The sequence below is a fragment of the Macrosteles quadrilineatus genome, unplaced genomic scaffold (genome assembly GCF_028750875.1).
Source record: "Macrosteles quadrilineatus isolate MER2022 unplaced genomic scaffold, UCM_ALF_1.0 Scaffold_8__2_contigs__length_117827958, whole genome shotgun sequence".
NCBI lineage: Eukaryota > Metazoa > Arthropoda > Insecta > Hemiptera > Cicadellidae > Macrosteles > Macrosteles quadrilineatus.
The window spans coordinates 24,271,271-24,290,273 of record NW_026542601.1 but is presented as its reverse complement, the minus strand read 5'-3'; the positions used below and the strand labels follow the sequence as shown (position 1 = coordinate 24,290,273).

The 19,003-nt window shown below is 34.8% G+C and overlaps 2 protein-coding genes across 3 annotated transcripts; one reads left to right on the top strand and one right to left on the bottom strand.

Annotated features, from left to right (window-relative positions):
• Window positions 1–41: 41 nt before the first annotated feature.
• Window positions 42–7,763, top strand: LOC129000045 (uncharacterized). 2 transcript variants are annotated; one of them, XM_054426899.1, is made up of 7 exons: window positions 42–101; window positions 1,146–1,295; window positions 2,076–2,223; window positions 2,513–2,746; window positions 4,810–4,995; window positions 6,214–6,323; window positions 7,626–7,763. In XM_054426899.1, the coding sequence occupies exons 1-6, from the start codon at window positions 53–55 to the stop codon at window positions 6,236–6,238; spliced, it is 792 nt and encodes a 263-aa protein (XP_054282874.1). In that variant the 5' UTR covers window positions 42–52; the 3' UTR covers window positions 6,239–6,323; window positions 7,626–7,763. The 2 variants fall into 2 exon arrangements, with proteins under 2 accessions (XP_054282874.1, XP_054282873.1); XM_054426898.1 differs by lacking the exons at window positions 6,214–6,323; window positions 7,626–7,763 and adding an exon at window positions 5,504–5,639.
• A 12-nt stretch (window positions 7,764–7,775) lies between these two features.
• LOC129000046 (uncharacterized) lies at window positions 7,776–13,129 on the bottom strand. The gene is made up of 4 exons (XM_054426900.1): window positions 12,992–13,129; window positions 11,451–11,554; window positions 9,738–10,047; window positions 7,776–8,644 (listed from the first exon to the last, which is right to left on the bottom strand). Exons 2-4 carry the CDS (start codon window positions 11,545–11,547, stop codon window positions 8,386–8,388), a joined length of 666 nt encoding a protein of 221 aa, XP_054282875.1. The 5' UTR covers window positions 11,548–11,554; window positions 12,992–13,129; the 3' UTR covers window positions 7,776–8,385.
• Window positions 13,130–19,003: the final 5,874 nt, after the last annotated feature.

Here is a 19,003-nt window from a genome sequence, read left to right as displayed (position 1 = left end):
ACCCTGTTTATCAGCTGTGTAACTTCAGTGTTGTGCACAAACATCTCACAGTATGGGGCTCTGTCATATGCTTGCTCTTGTATTGGTATTCTCCACCATAGGCAAGTTGTTAGTTTCAATAATTTTTCTAAATCTAGACTAGAAGTAATTATTTTCCTAAATTTCAATCACTGCTATTGGCAATATAGTAATAAAATATGATAATACAAGTAAGAGGTACATTGAAATAACCTGTAGTAAATACCTGTAAACACACACACACACAGTTTTTATAAAATAGAAATATATCAAAATTGTACTTTTTGTTATGAAATAAGAAACTCAAAAAAGCAAAGACCATTGAGTTAAAATACTCTACCAAGTAACAGTAGCGTAGCGACCATGGAAGAGGTTGAGCAATCGCTCCAGGGCAGAAATTATTGGATTGTTGTTATACAAAAATTAAAGTTTTACCTTTGTCTATAATAGTCAATGGTTTTACATTCAGGTAAATAATATATTTTAGAACAGATATTATTATAATAACCTCTAAGTCTAAATATACGTCTTCAATTATAACATTTTGTGGATGGATTGATGTCGCGGCGCGTGCGAAAATTAAAATGGCGGTGTATTGTCTGCTGGGGTCTCACTGAATTGCATGTGTTTAGTGATCAGTCTTGTTTAATGAATGGCTAATGGAAATGTTTTAGCTTTCAGACAACACCTGACTAAACAAATTTTAAAAAGAAAACTACCGCTCAAATCATAACATTTTAAAAGATGATTATATTCCTCTGCTTTTACGTCTTTTGGTTTTACACTATTTAAAATATAGTTTTTGAGATTTTTGTAAAACAATTTTTCTTGGGTGTTGGGTAAAGTTTATTGTCATACTGCAGTAAAAACAGCTATTTTCAATACTGTAATGCTGTACTTGCGTTGTGGGGCTGGAGTAGTTTTTGCCAAAGCTGGAAAATCTCAATATTGATTTTCAGATTTACTATCCCTGGATACCTGCTAGGCACTCTGGTACCTGCCTGACTGCTCAGGTAGTGAGAATTACCTGACTTTTGGGTCAGGTTGAAAAACAAGTTCAATCTTTCTCTTCACTTAACTCATAAAAATTTCTTTGTAATACACTGTATAACCAGTTTGGTGTCTAGATGCAGCCAGAACACGGAAGGAATCCACATCCACAGACTGTAGTGCTGTGGGGTGTTCACATTCCTGTGAGGCTGTGGTAGAGTTGGTGCCTCCACAGTGTACATGTCCAGCAGACATGACTCTAGCTAGAGACGACAAGACTTGCACAGGTAAACTGGCAATACAGGTCACTAAATGTGATAAACATAATGATTTTACTATAGTGGATGATTACTAAAATGATTTTACTTTAGTGGAGATTTTACTCACGAGGGGAGTCAAGGAAAAATTATTGAATTAGTAGCTGAATTCAAATTAAAGACATTATAAGTTTCATATTTGTTGAGAGGTTGTTAAAATATGCACCTGTTAAAATATGTTAATGTTCAGATATGTCACAGAAAGGTTATGAATTTAAGGATATTGGCCTGTGTGAATCACATTTGACAGACAGTTACATGCCTTGAATGAAGGCCACACTAAAAAAACAGGCCGTAATGCTCGTCAAGCATGACGTCACGATAGAAGACGGCAATGACGTAATTAAGGTTATATTTTTGTTTTTGATGAAAAGATTAAAACAAGCAGCTGATCACAAACGGAAAACATTACGTCATTGCCGTCTTCTATCACGACGTCATGCTAGACGAGCATTACGGCCTGTTTTTTAAGTGTGGCCTTGCTTAAATATACATGTATAACCTGTCTGCATTTGTCAAAAGTCCAGATGGAAATAACTGTGCGTTTTCTGTCTTTTGTGTGTTCTATGGTCTACTGTGTTGGATTGGTAAGCAAGCTAGTTGTTACCCATTTTTATTTGAAAACCACAATATGTACATCAATAGATTTATTTTCTGATCTTTCATCACTCCAATGCCCTGGTTATAAGACTGCGTACAGGATTAACTTTTTGAAGATACTTGACATTTATTCATGTAATATATTTACAGTTACTCACTTCCTGCTGGCAATGTTCCGAGCTATCAAGCTGTTCAAGGGTGAGGATGATGCAGTCATAGCTCCAGTGAAGGCAAGATGTCTGGACTACCATTATGACAGGAGGGAGGTGTACGCCTACACCAACAAAACTATCATTAGGTATAACTGTAGTTGGACCTAACTGTAGTAGAGGTAGTTTTAATCCTAGGACCCACAGGGATTTTTCACTGATTAAATTCTGCCTATTTTTATAATGTTTTTCCTTTATATTTAGAACATTTTTTTCCAGTAGACATACACACACAGTAAGAATAAGTAACAAGTACCAAAAATGCCTGATTTGAGGTATCTTAGAGTTTCATTTATGCTTGACTCAAACCTTCTCAAGGTAATCTTGTTGAATATATTCCAAGAAGATTAAAAGCTTTGGTGACATTTATTTTCCCAGGTACTCCTACGGGAGGAAGATTGCGCTGCCAGCCCATATAGTTACCAGGCCAGAAACAGCCGTCACCAGCCTGGCGGTGGACTGGCACAATGACCTGGTGTACTACATAGCTGACCAGCAGTCCGTGGTGTATGTGATATCTCGCGAGGAGGCCGACTCTCGGGAAGTCCTCAGTCACAACAACTCTGATATTAGCCCAGGCTGGCGGGAACTCAGGGTGGACCCTTACAGCAAGTGAGTCTGTAGAGACAAGTTTAATCATTTAGTTTTTAAATAAAGATTGTAACGACCCAAAACCCGTCAAGGGGTAAAAACCCGATTTTTAAAAGTTTCATTTTAAATATTATTATTTTCTAAGTTCGGGGTAAGCCGCGCCCGCGTTGTCAGCGGCATCGTAGGGGCAATGGTCCTACGTCATCGTAGAGGGGATGACGCTAGTTACCTACCCCGCCGCCAGGGGCGATGGCGAAGAAGGACCAGAAGAGCAGACCTCGAATCAGTCGTCCACCCGCTACCAAACCGTCAGTACGCTTGCTGTTTGGAGATAGATCCAAACTTACGAAATTCTGGTCAATTAAAGATTTCCCCCATTCCTGGTATAGTCCTAAGGCATCAGGTTAGTGTGCTACCGAGTTTATTTTGTTTATTCTCATTTTTGCAGAAGTTTTATTATTTTTATTTTATTGTGCCGCAGTCGCGCGCACCGCGCACGCTTTGTCACGCACGAGCACACTGCCTTTTGTCTTTAACCAGCTACGGAAATCATTGAAGTTGCCAGAACGATATCCGTAGTACTTATTCCGTTACCCCGAACCGTCCCACGTATATTTGGTTCAAGAAACCCCGTATCGACTCTGGTGATCAACCGAGTCTAATTTTCCCGACACGTTTACTTTGGTGATTACCAAGTGTAACGACCGAATCACGTTTTAGTTAAGTTTCTAATTAATTAGGTCATCCGCATTCATTATAGGTTATTCAAAATTCTAAATTTAGCGTCACATATTTTTCGAGTGGCTATGATGAACACTTGTTAAAGGTAAGCTTAACATTGTAAGCATTATTATTGTAATTAATATTCTGAGCCAATAAACTCGAAACGATAATTAATTAACGTACACGTTAGAGTCCTGGACTATCTCATAGTAGGCTAAGCTATCTGGACAAACTTAAAGGTGTGATAGAATTTCAGGTGAGACGACAATTACGTACTTTAAAATCTAATTTTGTCTCTTAACCCGAAATTTCGTCATAAGATAATCAAAATTGTTAGTAATTAATCTAACAAATCATTTTGTGACCTTTGGTCTCATACTCACTACATTTTTTAGGTATGTTTGAATATAATCCCACCTTATTAGACTAGATTACTACGACACTGGCACAATAGGTTGTGTATGGTAACCTGTTGATTACTAGTCAAGCACTATGTCTACCAGGGGTTAAGATAGCTGCAGAAGTCCCATCAGATGCCAGTAAAATAAAACCACCATTTTATTTAATACATTTCTGCTATACTCGGACTTAAAAAGTCTCAGGGTCAAACTGACTAGCCCCAGCCGCTCCAGTGGTGTAGTGTAGTGAGAACACAAGGAAACAGCTTTCTCACTCAGCTTTTTCCAATAGTCCTATGGGCCTACATTAATCTTAAATATTACTCAGTTCTTAGACGATGGTGATTGTTCCCACTGGAAATCTTAGAATTACACCACTATAGCCTCTATATATAGCCCTAGAGGCCAATAAAAAACTAACACTCTCCACAATATCTTTCTGCTTTTCAGACTTAAAACCCCTCTCTCAAACCTACTTAATCTACCAATTTTTACCCTTGGCATTTTATGTCCATGCAATATGTCAATATGTTTTATGCCAATAGCATAGCAACGCTGGTGGCGCTGCCTACCGATTGACAGGCAAAGCTCTCTCAAAACGCTTAATGCTTTTTACCATGCGGTTGGCATTCTGGGTTATAGTAGTACGTTTTCTGTGCTAGGATGGTCTAAGAGGTTAACTGTAAGAAAAGACCACGAGGTCCTAAGTTCGCTAAAGGATTTTCATTTAACTTAATTTCATTAATTTTATCCACTACTAACTGATCTCGGAAGACCCTTTACGCTGTAGGCTCTTGTACCCTGCCAGAGGTATTAATGTTGCTTAAAAATCTGCAATGTGTTTCCTACAATTTGTTATATCCCTGCACATACATCCCCAGGAGTATTTATAGATGATAGGTTACTTTCAAATTTAAATATTGTCAATCAAACATTGTTTGCTACAGTGTTTGTCCTCCACAGATTGTTGTTCTGGGTTGGAGACAGTGGAGTTTTCCAGTACAGTGAGCAGAGCAAGACGTTGTCACATGACATGTTCTTTGGTTGGTTACGTCCTGTGGACAGCATCTCCCTGGATGTGACTGAAGGGATAATATACGCCATCGGACGCAGGAACAACTCCACAAACAAGTTTATCATCAGCACTAAGTGAGTGGTGAAATATTGTAACATGAGATGTGCTTACTTGGTGTGAAACTAAACACTAATCAGTTTCGATCTTGTAAGTTTGAACATTCAAGAAAACATATTTGGAAGTAAAATTATCTGACCTCGATCCAACAAACCTCAATGTTGGGATTAACATTGTTAAGGAACAGAGTTCAACTAGCTTAACTGAGGAAATTAGAATCCAGGAGCTGATACACAATAGTTTTCAAAACACATCTCTGATATTTTGAAATAACATCAAAAACTATTAATCCTTAGAATGAAATATGAATATAATAGTATAATCTGATCAGTTGAAATTTTTATTGCTGTTTCTGGCAAATAGCGTTGTAATTTTGTCTCTATTCATTTTAATTTCCAGTTTCAACCAACTTTTATTATCAGAAAACTACTAGGCGTTTTGTTGAAACAGTTCGGAAGATAAACTAAGTTATTTGGACTGCTGTGTGTTTCCGTTATTTTCATGGTTCTTGGTTTTTGGCTGTAGCTACCGTGACCCGATGGGGAAAGGAGTCAACACTGTTGAACTAGACTTTCCTGCGACTATGGATATTTATGGGTTTACCGTTATTGGCGAGTTCGTTTTAAAACATTTTTATCACTCGTGAATTTGATTTTCACATAGATGAATGGCTCTACTGATGTGTTCAGAAGTCACATAATAGTCAAACAATACCATAGAGTCATCTGGATTCATGGTCTTCATGGTTTTTTTTATTCTTTAATTTCTTTCAACTTTTTCCTGATACCAATTTATTTTAAATTCTCTTATAATTTAAATGGTGATCTTTTTATCACAAAAGCCTCATTACCTTAGTACATAATGCAATTCAGAATTGTTCAAGTAATAGGTCTAATAAGCAAGTTGTATTTTAATTTTTTACATTATTCCGGCGCAAAAAAAAATTAAAAGTACGTGAGCTAAATGGTTAAAAAAGATAGTTTAACTACTATTTTGAGGGTTTTTACAACTTATTGCACAATACATTTTTGCATTAGTACTTTGAATCTATACAATGGCTTATGTTTTATACAACTTAAGCAAGTAAGGAAACTTATTACTTTTTAGCCTCATAGAACTCAATTTTAAGATGTAGTTTACTAAACCTTTAAAAAATAAAGGTAAGAGCCAAACTATGGATATTTTGCCTGAAATATTTAATATTTTGACCCCTTAGCATTACTGTTGGTTCACAGGCAATACAGCTTACTGGGAAAGTAACCACGATGGAAAAAACATTTACAAGTGCAACCTGGAGACAGAAAAGACTCCAGTGTCACCTGTCGTAGTGGCAGAACTGAACCAGGTGACTCACTAGTGCCAACTAACTTAAGCATGTTTAAGAGTCTCTTAAGAGAATAATTTAAAATCAGAAAGAAAGATTTTAGTTTTTTAACACCATTAATAGTGATAAAATATCTTGATTTGTGATGTTGATTATCCCAGGTACTAAGCTATGAATTAAGCCATAAGGTACTATCAACAAAAACCAATTATGAGAGAGTTAAAAATTAATAAATTCATTGTTAAGCCCCTGAGCTGTAGATAATATTGTAAGAATAGATTACTTACGTCAATAGCTCATTGAATCGTGAGTTTCACTTCAGTACATGTTTTGACATGATGATGACAATGTGTCGAAACATGTACTGAACACCTTGTCATACTCACAATTCAATGAGCTATTGACGTAAGTAATCTATTCTTACAAAAATTAATAAGTGGTTTGGTTGAAAATTGCCAAAGAAGAAACCCAACACAGACTGTTATAATGTATTTCAAAATTTTTATACAATCCAAATACTGGTACTCTAAAAGTAATTGCAATGGGGGTGAAATAGAAAAGGATGAAAATGATGAAAGAAGAACTTTTTAACTACTTTATTCTAAAACCTGTGCGTAGGTTAAAAAAGCAATGTTTCAAATATATTCACTATTTTGTGAGACTAAAACACCAAGAGTATTTATTCAACATTTTCAGAAAGAGGGAGGTGCAAAGTCAAATTTCATACCATGGGCTTGTAAAGTAAAAGATGTGTTTTGGAGTGTGTTAAGCAAGCCATTGGAATACAATTCAAGAATAACATGTCCAGGTTTTCAGTTCAATATTTCCAAAATTTCAGGTCAATACCTATGTAAAAAAAGAAAACTAACTTAGGCTATTTTGTACCTACTTAAATTAAAGGTTGTTCAATAAAAAAAACCTAAATCAGCTCCAATTCAAGAAGAAAACAGTGTTGTACTAACTTCTTTGTACATTGATTATTCCATATTTGATCTTGGTTTTGGGTTTGTTTTACCATGCATATTAGTAAGGTTAAAGGCAGAAATTTAACTATAGTTTAAAATTCAATATTAAAAATCACTACAATGTGTTTTTGGATTCTATTATGTCTATTTACTTAGAATATTTATAGATTTTTGAGTAAAAAACTTTGGCTTGACGTATCTTATTGTTTTTGAAATTATAGTTGTACAGTAATAACGTAGGGATATGTTGCACTTATATCAAAAACATAGCTTACTATCAAATGCAGTTTTGTATGCAGATTGTTGAGTTCAAATTTCTTTGTAAATGCATTACTAACTTTACTTGTTATACTTTCAGATTGTTTATGATATGAAGATTGTCCATAAAGACATACAAACTTCCTCTTTGCATGGCAATTGAACATTTCTCCAACAGTAGTTATAATGTGAATATGTTAATAATTCACAGAATTAATAAAATATTTATGAAACATAATTTTATTTGTATTTACCATTTACCATACTGCTCTAGGTAATCCGTCTGATAATAAAAATAAACTATTCATAAGGTAACTTGAAACAATCAGTGTGTGAATTTCAATTCCTCTCTGTGTTCAATGAAGTCTGAAATCCGCTAATTTCTATACAGGTTTTGTATCACATGCTGATTTAGTAATGAAGAGAAAATTACATTCTGTTGGTGTTAGAATATCAGATTGCTGTATGAATATTTTGGAGATTTCCATCCAAACAAAGGTTTAGTATTGAACATGGAAACAATCATTGTATTTTGCTGTTTATTAAAGTTTTGCAGTTTAAATCCCATCCTTGACTGCCAATACCCTGAGATTGCACCCATAAAATAGTGAAATTTACCACATTTCTTTAAGTTAATTCAGGACAGTTTGACTCAAGTATGAATATTTTTCCTCTTTTAATTACTTTCTATCTGATGACCGATCTCCCCCCCCTCTCTCCAAATTTATAACAATCGGTTTGCTGTCTTTCACCAAACCAAATTCACATTCTTTCTCTTACACATCTAATCTTTCAAATTGTTCTTTTGTTCCAACCTCTTGTGTCCAATCGTCCTTTATTTTCCACTGTTTAGCTATGTCTTAGTCATCCTTTTCCACCTCATCGTACCCGAAGTGCCTGGTTCTGGCCATGTCGTGGAACATAGCGCCCAGTGCCTGCTCCACTCTAGGATGTAGTGAAGGAAGATCATTCTTCCTCGTCCTTTTCTTCTCCTCGCCACTCCAGCCCACGGACTTGTGCGCCCAGTTGCGTATTGACACGTTCTCTCGGTTCAACTTGCTGAAGCGCCGCATATACCTCAAATGACGGTTCTCTTTCACTTGAGGTCTTTTTTGTGCCCTGAAAATCAGACCAGAATAAATATTTAATAGGTAACACGCTTCTTATGAGAGTAGAATATTGTGGATGGAAGTAGTTGTTGAACAATCTTAATACGTTCAGAGCAGCATACATCAAACAGGCGCTCGCTAATGGTGGCGAGGCCTGGGCGAAGCCCCAGCTCAAAAGAGCACCGATGATGGTGCTGTGTTACCCCTAGAGTGGATGTAGTTCACTGAAACACCCAAAGGTAGCACTGCTTGGATCTGTAGCCAGGGTCTTTGTAATGTGGCTCGAAGAGAGAAAATCCCCGAAACCGGTACAAAAGCCAGACGGAATGAGTACCAACCGACTCCAAAATAAATCTCGCATTCTAAGCTACAGGCTGGCAACGATTATATTGTTCCCCTGCAACAACAGAGCTCAAAATTATTGATTGTATTGCGCAGTGAACGTGTTAACAGGAGAGGCCGAACTAATTAAGCATAATATTCTCTCTGGACAGACTATAGCAAAAGACAATCAGCAAAAGACAGTAGTTGGGAGTATATGTATATAACCACAATAAAATATGATAGGACATTAAGTTAAGTGCTATATTGTCAAACATTATGACACTTTTGTATATAATTAGAATTCAACGAAATATTCATCTCATCGCTATATGCAAATTTAGAAACATCTAAATAGTGCAGCACTATTTGACAAAACCCTAAATCAGTGGTTGGTAACACAAGGAAACAGCATGATCTAGCAAGTATTGGAATTGGCAACACTGTTATATTTAATAGAAATTTTTGCACTCAAATCAAACAATAAGGGCTAATGTTAATTTTGCTTTAGAGTTCACGAATTTTCAGTGTGCACTTTTTGTGGCAGCGAAGAATAAAAATAGGAAATATCGTATAAGAAATAAATCATAAAATTCCCCTGATAGAAAACGTTTGACACATATTCTCCATATATTTTACTGCATCACTATGACAATGTAATAGTGGATGCGAGCGCCACTGCAGCAGCCCAGCATTGTTGACTGCCTTTTAAAGGAGTATCCTCCTGAGCCACCTAAAAATACCACTCAATTCTGTAAACACTATCATATAAGTAAACATACTTGATAAAGTTGAAGTCAGGCAGTCCGGCTCTACAATTGAGGTTCATCAAGTCTATCAGTTTATATTCAGGGACATGATTATTTGTGGTTTTGCCCCATCGGTAATCTTTCCAATCGCCATCCCTGAACATCTTCTCTTCAAAGAAGCCGTCCTTGTAGATCTTACCCCACTCTAGACGGCTCCATGTTGGACTGTATTTCAAATTAGGATCCAGATCCAGGTCGGCATCCATCCGAGCCTGGTAAAAGTCTTGTGTCTCGGCTTTCCATTCGGCCAAACTCTCCTTCTCATCATATGCATCTGCCCTCCCTGCGTCATTTCAACATTTTCAATTTTAAAACCTGTCATTGGCTATGTTTATTGAAATAACTTAACACTTTTTGCTGTAGCATTCTTTGACTTTATTATTTTATTCTCATCTTCACCCTGATGCGGAAGATGATCAGTTCCCTCAACCATAGCACAATATCTAAGTTCCACATGGCATCATAATCCACATCTGTTAGATTTTGAATATAGCTGAAATCTGAACTTTCACAGAAATGTTTAGGCCTACTTGTCTACCTAGCACATTTTTTTGACTCAGTGGAGTTTTAAATTAGACTAGAGGACCCATGCTGCTCCGCAGCGTTAAAATTATCATAATATCCGAGAAATAATCAAATTTATAATTTTTGATTGAGTATCTTGAGCTTAACTGATTCAAACGATCAATAGCTCAAATTAAATCCTATAATTTACTGATTATTTTGTGTCTAAAACATATAGAAAAACAGGAACAATACTGGAGCTATTGATTTTTAGCCATATTAAAACATTATGAAAAATAATTTTTATATTGGTTTATCACCTTGCGTTTGCTTGAAACTCGTTGGATTTGAATAACTAATAGCTTAAATGAAAGCCAGTATTTAACTGAAGGTTCTTAGACTAAAATTTATCGGATTATAAATCTATAACTGGTAAAAGTACATCTTAATTTGAAGTAAGAATTATAAAATAAATCAAATTATTTGTTCTGGTCGTGTAATACTGTAGGTAAATATTTGTAGATGATTGATGGCAAATTTGTGCATGCATACCTTCAATTCCAGACCTCAATCATGAAAATCGGTCGGGTAGAAGAGCCAAACGAATTCGGCAAAGAAAAACCAAATTTAACTTCCATAAGAAATACATGGGGAGCAAATTTCATTTGCGTATGCACCGAGTGGGATTATAGATAAATATATGCCGATGCTTGATGGCAAATCTGTGCGTGCATACCTTCAATTTGAGACCTCAATAATGAAAATCGGTCGGGTAGAAGAGCCAAACGAACTTGGAAAAGAAAAGCCAAATTTAACTCCCATAAGAAATATGTACATGGGGAGTAAATTTCTTTTACGTATAAGCCGAGTGGGATTATAGATAAATATATGCTGATGCTTGATGGCAAATCTGTGTGTGCATACCTTCAATTTGAGACCTCAATCATGAAAATCGGTCGGGTAGAAGAGCCAAACGAACTCGGAAAAGAAAAACCAAATTTTTTAAATATATAAGATTGTTGGCAAAAAAGTTAGATGCCACTTTATGAATCAAATCAGCAAAGAATCACTTTACATTTAACTTTTTATTATTAATAAAACTTCAGGATTCAAAAGTCACTATTAATTATACTTATGGCATGAACATAATAATATTAATTTTCTTTGACATAAATGACTCACACAAATGATACTCGTCCAAATACTCTTTAAGCTCTTTGCCCTCCTCCAACTTCTTGTTGTGAAAGTCTAACCCTGGATACTGAAGTCCCAGTCCCATGGCGAATCTGCAATACCAGGGGTTTATTGGATACACAGCACTGTCAAGGCTTAATCTGTCGTGCCAGTGTAAATAAATGGTAACAGCAATCTGACAGATACATTCTCCCATTAGCTTGCCAATAACCCTTATCATGAGCGGTGGGAGGAAGTATATGGTCAAAATCACTAAAGGTGCAATAACTCTTGAACTTGAACTGTAATTTTTACAACAATAGGGGTTGTACCTTTCTACTTAGAATTATAAATACCATAAAATACTAAACCGTAGTAAAAAATTGTTCCAAATTTGTTTTAAAAACCTAATTTTTCTGTTATTTTATGGTTTTTTAAATGGGAAAATAATGTAAGTTACAATAGCTTTTTAACCGTAAGCGTACAGCCATGTTTGGACCGTTTTGTTTCGAATTATAAAGACAAAGGACCATATTAATATACTAATTTTTTTTTCAAAACCGTTCAAGCTTTTTTTGAGAAAATTATAGATTGGAAACCAACATCATAAACATTTAAATTTAAAAAACAAACGCCTGGAGATACCAATATACCAAATTTAGTAAAAATGTTATCACATGTGTGGTCTGTAGCTCCTCTATACATCCACTAATCCAGAAGCTCATACACACAACAGGAAGGAACAGTCAACACACTTCAAACCCCACTTTTTTGGGTTCAGGAGGAACCAAAACGAATATGTCCACCTTAACTCAAAGTCAAAAATTTTGATGAAAACAACACTTTATCTTGAATTTAAAAATCATTTAGTTTCGCAACTATTTTTATATTGTAAACTATACTTCTCAAAACACTTTTGTCATAACTAAACGAACACAGTTTTCAAATGTTCCTACAAAAAAGAAGACCACAACACAGTATGTCACAATGTCTGTAACTGACACTTTAATGAGCATGAAGGGCATTCTCAATCAAAAAGACAAACACCTCAAAGATAGACATTTATTTTTGTATATTTGAAATATTTTTTTTTGCTCCAGTAGAATGTTTGATGTTGATAAACTTTCTAGTTTAATTATATAAATAATTAAATGGATTAAATAAATTATAGTATTAGATTTTTGTTCATTTGGACCATTGTAAGTACTAGTTAACCCATAAACTGGCTTAGGGCACAATATTTTTATTCGTTTTGTTAGTTAAATTCTTGTGATTGGCCAGCCTGTGGTATTGTAATGTATTATATCTGATGTAATATTACAATGTAAAACGAAAAAAAAGGATTTATTTATTTAACTTCACTACTTCAATTAAACAGAATTGAAACAATTTACAGCACAAAAAGTTAATTAACTATCTTAAGCAAGCTTTGGATGATTTGTGCAGCAAATTTGGGAGAAATTGCTTTTTTAACCTTCAAATCTGGAAGGGGTCCAGCCCTTTATATCTCATATAGAAATTCTCTTTAACCCTAATGCAACATTACTTACCAGCTATCACATAATATTACACTTATCAATCCAAATTAGTTATAAACAACAATTTTGATAAAGTCAGTCAATCACATTCATAGATCCATTTACGTATCACAATATTCAACAAGCCTGTAACATTTGAATGTTGCTTTGGAAATTTCCCCATGCAACTAGATGAGAAAGAAGGTGTCAGTCTGAAAGTAGTTTTTAAATAGATAGTTTTGTTAACTAAAAAAAATTATATGTCACACTGGTCCAATTTTCACCAGTCTAAAACAACATAAAGATTCTATTAAGTTTTCTAAATATTCAAACCAACATTAGTCTAGTCCATTTGTCAATGGTGTATGCACCTGAAACAAGATTGGTTTAATTAATTGTGTTTGTTTTGGGGAATGTTGCTGAAAGTCAACAGTCCCGGAAGATCAAATAATTTATACCTGTGCCGCTAGGTCAAAAACTACAATGTTTGCAGTGTCTGTAGATCAAAAATCCCAGAAAGTCAAATAGTACAGTCCGGGCGGACGCGTTGCAGAAAGTCAACAGTCCCGGAAGGTCAAATAATTTATACCTGTGCCGCTAGGTCAAAAACTACAATGTTTGCAGTGTCTGTAGATCAAAAATCCCAGTAAGTCAAATAGTACAGTCCGAGCTAAAAACGTGGTCTATGTTAAAGCAATTGACTTATTGGGAATTTGACCTAATGCAACAGCAGTTTTAATATAACGAAATAAGATAAAATATAAGTTCAGTTTCGCTGAGTCAACAGTGCCGGAAGGTCAAAAGTATAATCTGTTAAAAACAGCGATAGTCCTCTCGACGCATGACTTCAATAATTTCGTGTTTTGGTGTACCTAAAGTTGTGCTAAAATTTTGAAAATTGGCACAGAGCTTCTTGGTTAGTCCTACTCGATGACTGTTTTGTTGGAACTTTAAACTATTTACCTATCTAATTAATACAAATTGATATGTATGGTGAAATAGTTTTAAATCGTGATTTCTAGCATGAAAAAGTTAGCATGCGAGATTTTTTTTTGTTTTTGGGTTAAGGAGGTTTTGTCTGCGGCAAAGTTGTAGCCAAAAGTGTGATGCGTAAAATATATTTTTTTGATTTTTTTACAATCAGTGGTTCAATAGATAACTTGGGTTGAAGAGGACGGCAAATGTAACATTTCGCAACGCATGGAAAGAACTACATCGTACGATGCGACTGCTGAGTGGACTTTTAATTAACAGTTCTAAGAACAAGAAAAAGATGAATATACAGATCACCAGTACATTCATATTATTTATAAAACATCTTTCTGTATTACCAGCTTACATTTTTCACTTATAAGAATACATCATAAACAGGGTGTTAAAAATAAGCGGGGAGATACTTTACCTAGTAATTCCTTGGGTCAAAATAAACAGAAAATGAAGGATAACATTTTTTCCAAAATCGTTTCGTTAACCAGATATCCGCCATTTTGTATTTTTTACATACAAATATTTATCTTTACACTTTTCCAACCGATGTTTATGAAACTTGGTATGTATCCAACTTGGTATGTAGGTAGGAGAGACCCATGTTATAAAAAAAGATTCATCTCGATTCACCCTTATATTTCAAAATTTAACACTTAACTACAATATAATATACTTTACTACACCACAATATTTACGTATCACCATAAATCTTTAATAAAATAAAACGTTCACATTTTTAAAATCCAAAGTAAATCAATATAATCATATAATCAATATAAAAAAGTGCACTAGTACTTACTAGTGTCCAATAACAATTTGATGGATTTAACCAAAACCTTTTCTATTTAACTTATTTTCAGCTGTTAAATTTCAAACGATACGTTTTAGCTACATCATTAACATTATTATCATCATCATCGTTTGAGTTTAGGTTTGCGGCAATGTATTTTTATAATTAAAACTTTTAATTTGATACCTACCAAACTTGACCTCTGCTGCTATTAATTGACTGTATGGACTATTAATTAACAGCTGTGTCTAAGGATTACGTCGGCCTTAGTCACTAACAGGACAACAAGATCGCTCCACTCATCACACACTCAACTCCATTCATACTTGGCTTAAAATGCATACATTTGTATGGTCGCCATTTCAAAAACAGGTAAAATAGTATTAAAATTATATATGAATTTTGTCTTAGTCTTTGTGGTCCATCCCCCTTAAGGGATTAAACAGTGATAATAGCTTAAGACAGTAGATATTTATGGCTATTATATTATTGATATACCAAGTCTCACTACTTTATCTATATTGTTAAAAAAATATAGCCAATCCAGGACTTTTCAACCATACTGTATAACGCCAACACGAAATTTGTCCGTTGAACTCCTCCGAATTTCTTAGGTGATTTTGACCATTCATGTCTCTAGAAAGAGCGTGTCACGTACATTTGCAAACCAACCTTACATTTTTAAATCCCTTGGGCTCAGCCCCAGCGGCTCATGTTATGAACCCATGTTATGCCTATGAAGAACATATTGATTTATTTATATTAGGATCAGCCCAGTTAATTGCTGTTATGCAATTCAAGGAAATAATGTAGGTTACATTATTAACATGTTACTGATTTGTTTCAAATACTATATTTACTATTTTTATTTGGGTTTGCAGGATAATTTAATCCATTTTACCAAACAATAAAATTAATGGACAAAGTACTATATTTCATGAGCTATCATTGAAAGGACCGATTGAAGTCCTCATCAACCAAAATAATGCCTACTAAAGCAATTAAAATTGAGACGAACATGTAATGCACGAAATCAGGTGGTTCTTAAGTATGTGAAAAAATGTATCGCTATTCAAAAACAGACGGAAAACTTGTAACCATATTCTTGACAACGGGTGTAACCATGTAACATGGCTACATTATCAATGACAAACGTGGACAACCTTATACGAGTGTGAGTACGTCCGAAAACGGAGTAAGTCCGAAAACAACTCTAAAAAACAATAAGCAATAAATTGCAAGAACCGTTGCTTATGTCATTGGGTACGGTATACACGTATCCACTGACGTGTATACTCAATGCTTATATCGAACTGTTATATGTACATCGTGAGTTGTTCCATTAGTTGTTTCATTTAGTTGTGTGTCCATTAGTATAGTAGTTTAGTTGACTCTTTTAAAGTCGGCGGAAATTGTGACTGTTATTACCCTTGAAATAATGTTTGTGAAGTACTTTGCAATCCTATCAATGCTTATAGGCCTAGAATCATACGATTACAATTTTCTGGTTAGAATATGTCGCATAGAGTGGTGACTAATGTATCTTTTTGGTTTGCTTGTAAAACAGGATCAACAGAGATTTTCCATCGACTTAAACAATACGATACTCCCAAATTGTTCATTGCAATAACAAAATATCACACAGTTTGATGAATATTTGTGTGTAAACCACATACAGTACACCTTTATTCTATCTATTTTACCTTTTATTTTTCCAAGACTTTATAGAAAATCACGCATTACGTGATCAGTGAAGAAAAGGCTGTATCCCATGTGTTTTATAGGTAAAGAAGACAAGGGCGCTCCTAGACATATATTTGGGGGGGGGTCACCAGGGGCCTGTGGGGTATGGAATACCCCCCAAAAAGGAGGGGGTCCTGGGGTTCCCCCCGGGAAAAACGTATAAATAAATAAATATAGGCTATACAGGGTGAAGGAGGCCACCATTGGAATATCGGAAACGGTAAGAATTAGAGAAAACCTAAAATGGAGGACATTCCTTCATTTTTTTTGGCAGTTTAAAATATGATTTTAGTCGTTTGAAATTCAGCCACCATTTTCCAAAATGGCGGCCAAATTTGAAATTTCTTACCGAGCACCCATATTTTATCATGTTTTCGGACATAATAGGCAATTTTAAAACTTTTTTATCCTTGACATTTTTTCGATAAACCCACTCGTTTAGGAGTTACAGCCTATGGAAAAATGACTTCCGGTGTACTTATTAAATCATGTAGCTCCTAAACAAGTAAGTTTAAAGCAAAAATACGAGGAGTAAAAAAGTCTTACAATTGCATCCACATTCCAAAAAGACCATAAAATTAATTAAAAATATAAATTATATTATTTAAAAAAATGGCGGCAAACTTGAAAAGTGGAAAACTTTTTATTTTATAGTCTTTAAGGAATGAAGATGCAATTCTAAGACTAATATACTTTTTGCAATTTTGCTCTAAACTTACTCGTTTAGGAGCTACATGATGTAAAATGTACACCGGAAGTCATTTTTCCATAGGCTGTACTCCTAAACGAGTGGGTTTATCGAAAAAGTGTCAAGGCTAAAAAAGTTTTTAAATTGCATATTCTATCCGAAAACATGATTAAAAACTAAAATCATATTTTTAACTGCCACAAAAAATAAAGGAATGTCCCCCATTTAATGTTTTCTCTAATTCTTACCGTTTCCGACTTCCCAATGGTGGCCTCCTTGAGTTGATATTACATTCAACCAGCTGTTAGTTAAAACAAATTATATGGGACTAAAACAAATCGATGATTACAAAGATTCCTTTAAAAAATAATTTGAACATCCTACTATTTTTCTATGCAAATTTAAATAATCTGCCATCCTCATACCTAGGAATTGAATGTATCAATGGTCAGCATTACACATAGAATAAATAAGTCAACTCTAAATATGTCTTTAAATTTGTTTCCAAATGCTGAATTTGTGTCACAAATGCTGAATGTTTACAGCTGTTATGCTAAGCAAATTATATTGTACTAAAAGCTGGCTTAGAAGGTTAGCGTCGGCTGCTAGACTTTAAAAAAATTAAAACTTAATTTCTAAAAAACTGGGACCCTTAGTTATAATTATGGCTTTGACATTCCCTAGTTCTCAAAATTATCTTTCTTTCAACACAAAAATAATGAAAATCCGTCGACTGGTTGATACAGAATGTGAAAAAACCATATTTACGTTTTAATAATATATATGATAGTTTGAACAGGTTTCAACCCTTCCGAGGCGTAATACATTTACACAGTTTATGTGTAGACTACATTATAACTTATAAAATAGTTCAAAAATTAAATGGATCTCCTTTTACAAACGTATATAATAACCAGAAATTTTCAGATCGTCCTTGCGTGTATTTTATGCCACAAATTTTGACGAAAGGCTTTTCATTACATAAACTATACCTATTTACAGTGTTGACCAAACAGTTGGCAAGACGCATTAATAGATAAGCTATGTACCAAATATGATAATTTTAGCTCTATTCTAATTATGACAAAACACGAAGTAACTAAAAGCAAGTTTTGTTGGTGTAGTAAGCGTTGCAGGAGGTCTACTTTACACTGAATCGACGTTCACTTTTATTGCTTTTGATCTTCCGGCACTGTTGACTCAGCGAAACTGAACTTGTATTTTACCGTATTTCGTTATATTAAAACTGCTGTTGCATTAGGTCAAATTCCCAATAAGTCAATTGCTTTAACATAGACCACGTTTTTAGCTCGGACTGTACTATTTGACTTACTGGGACTTTTGATCTACAGACACTGCAAACATTGTAGTTTTTGACCTAGCGGCACAGGTATAACTTATTTGATCTTCCGGGACTGTTGATTTTCAGCAACATTCCCAGTCCGGACTAAAAGTTTAGTCTATGTGGGAATGTTGCTGAAAGTCAACAGTCCCGGAAGATCAAATAATTTATACCTGTGCCGCTAGGTCAAAAACTACAATGTTTGCAGTGTCTGTAGATCAAAAGTTCCAGTAAGTCAAATAGTACAGCCCGAGCTAAAAACGTAGTCTATGTTAAAGCAATTGACTTATTGGGAATTTGACCTAATGCAACAGCAGTTTTAATATAACGAAATAAGGTAAAATACAAGTTCAGTTTCGCTGAGTCAACAGTGCCGGAAGATCAAAAGCAATAAAACAAAACGTCGATTCGATTCAGTGTAAAGTAGACCTCCTGCAACGCTTACTACACCAACAAAACTCGCTTTTAGTTACTTCGTGTTGTGTCATAATTACA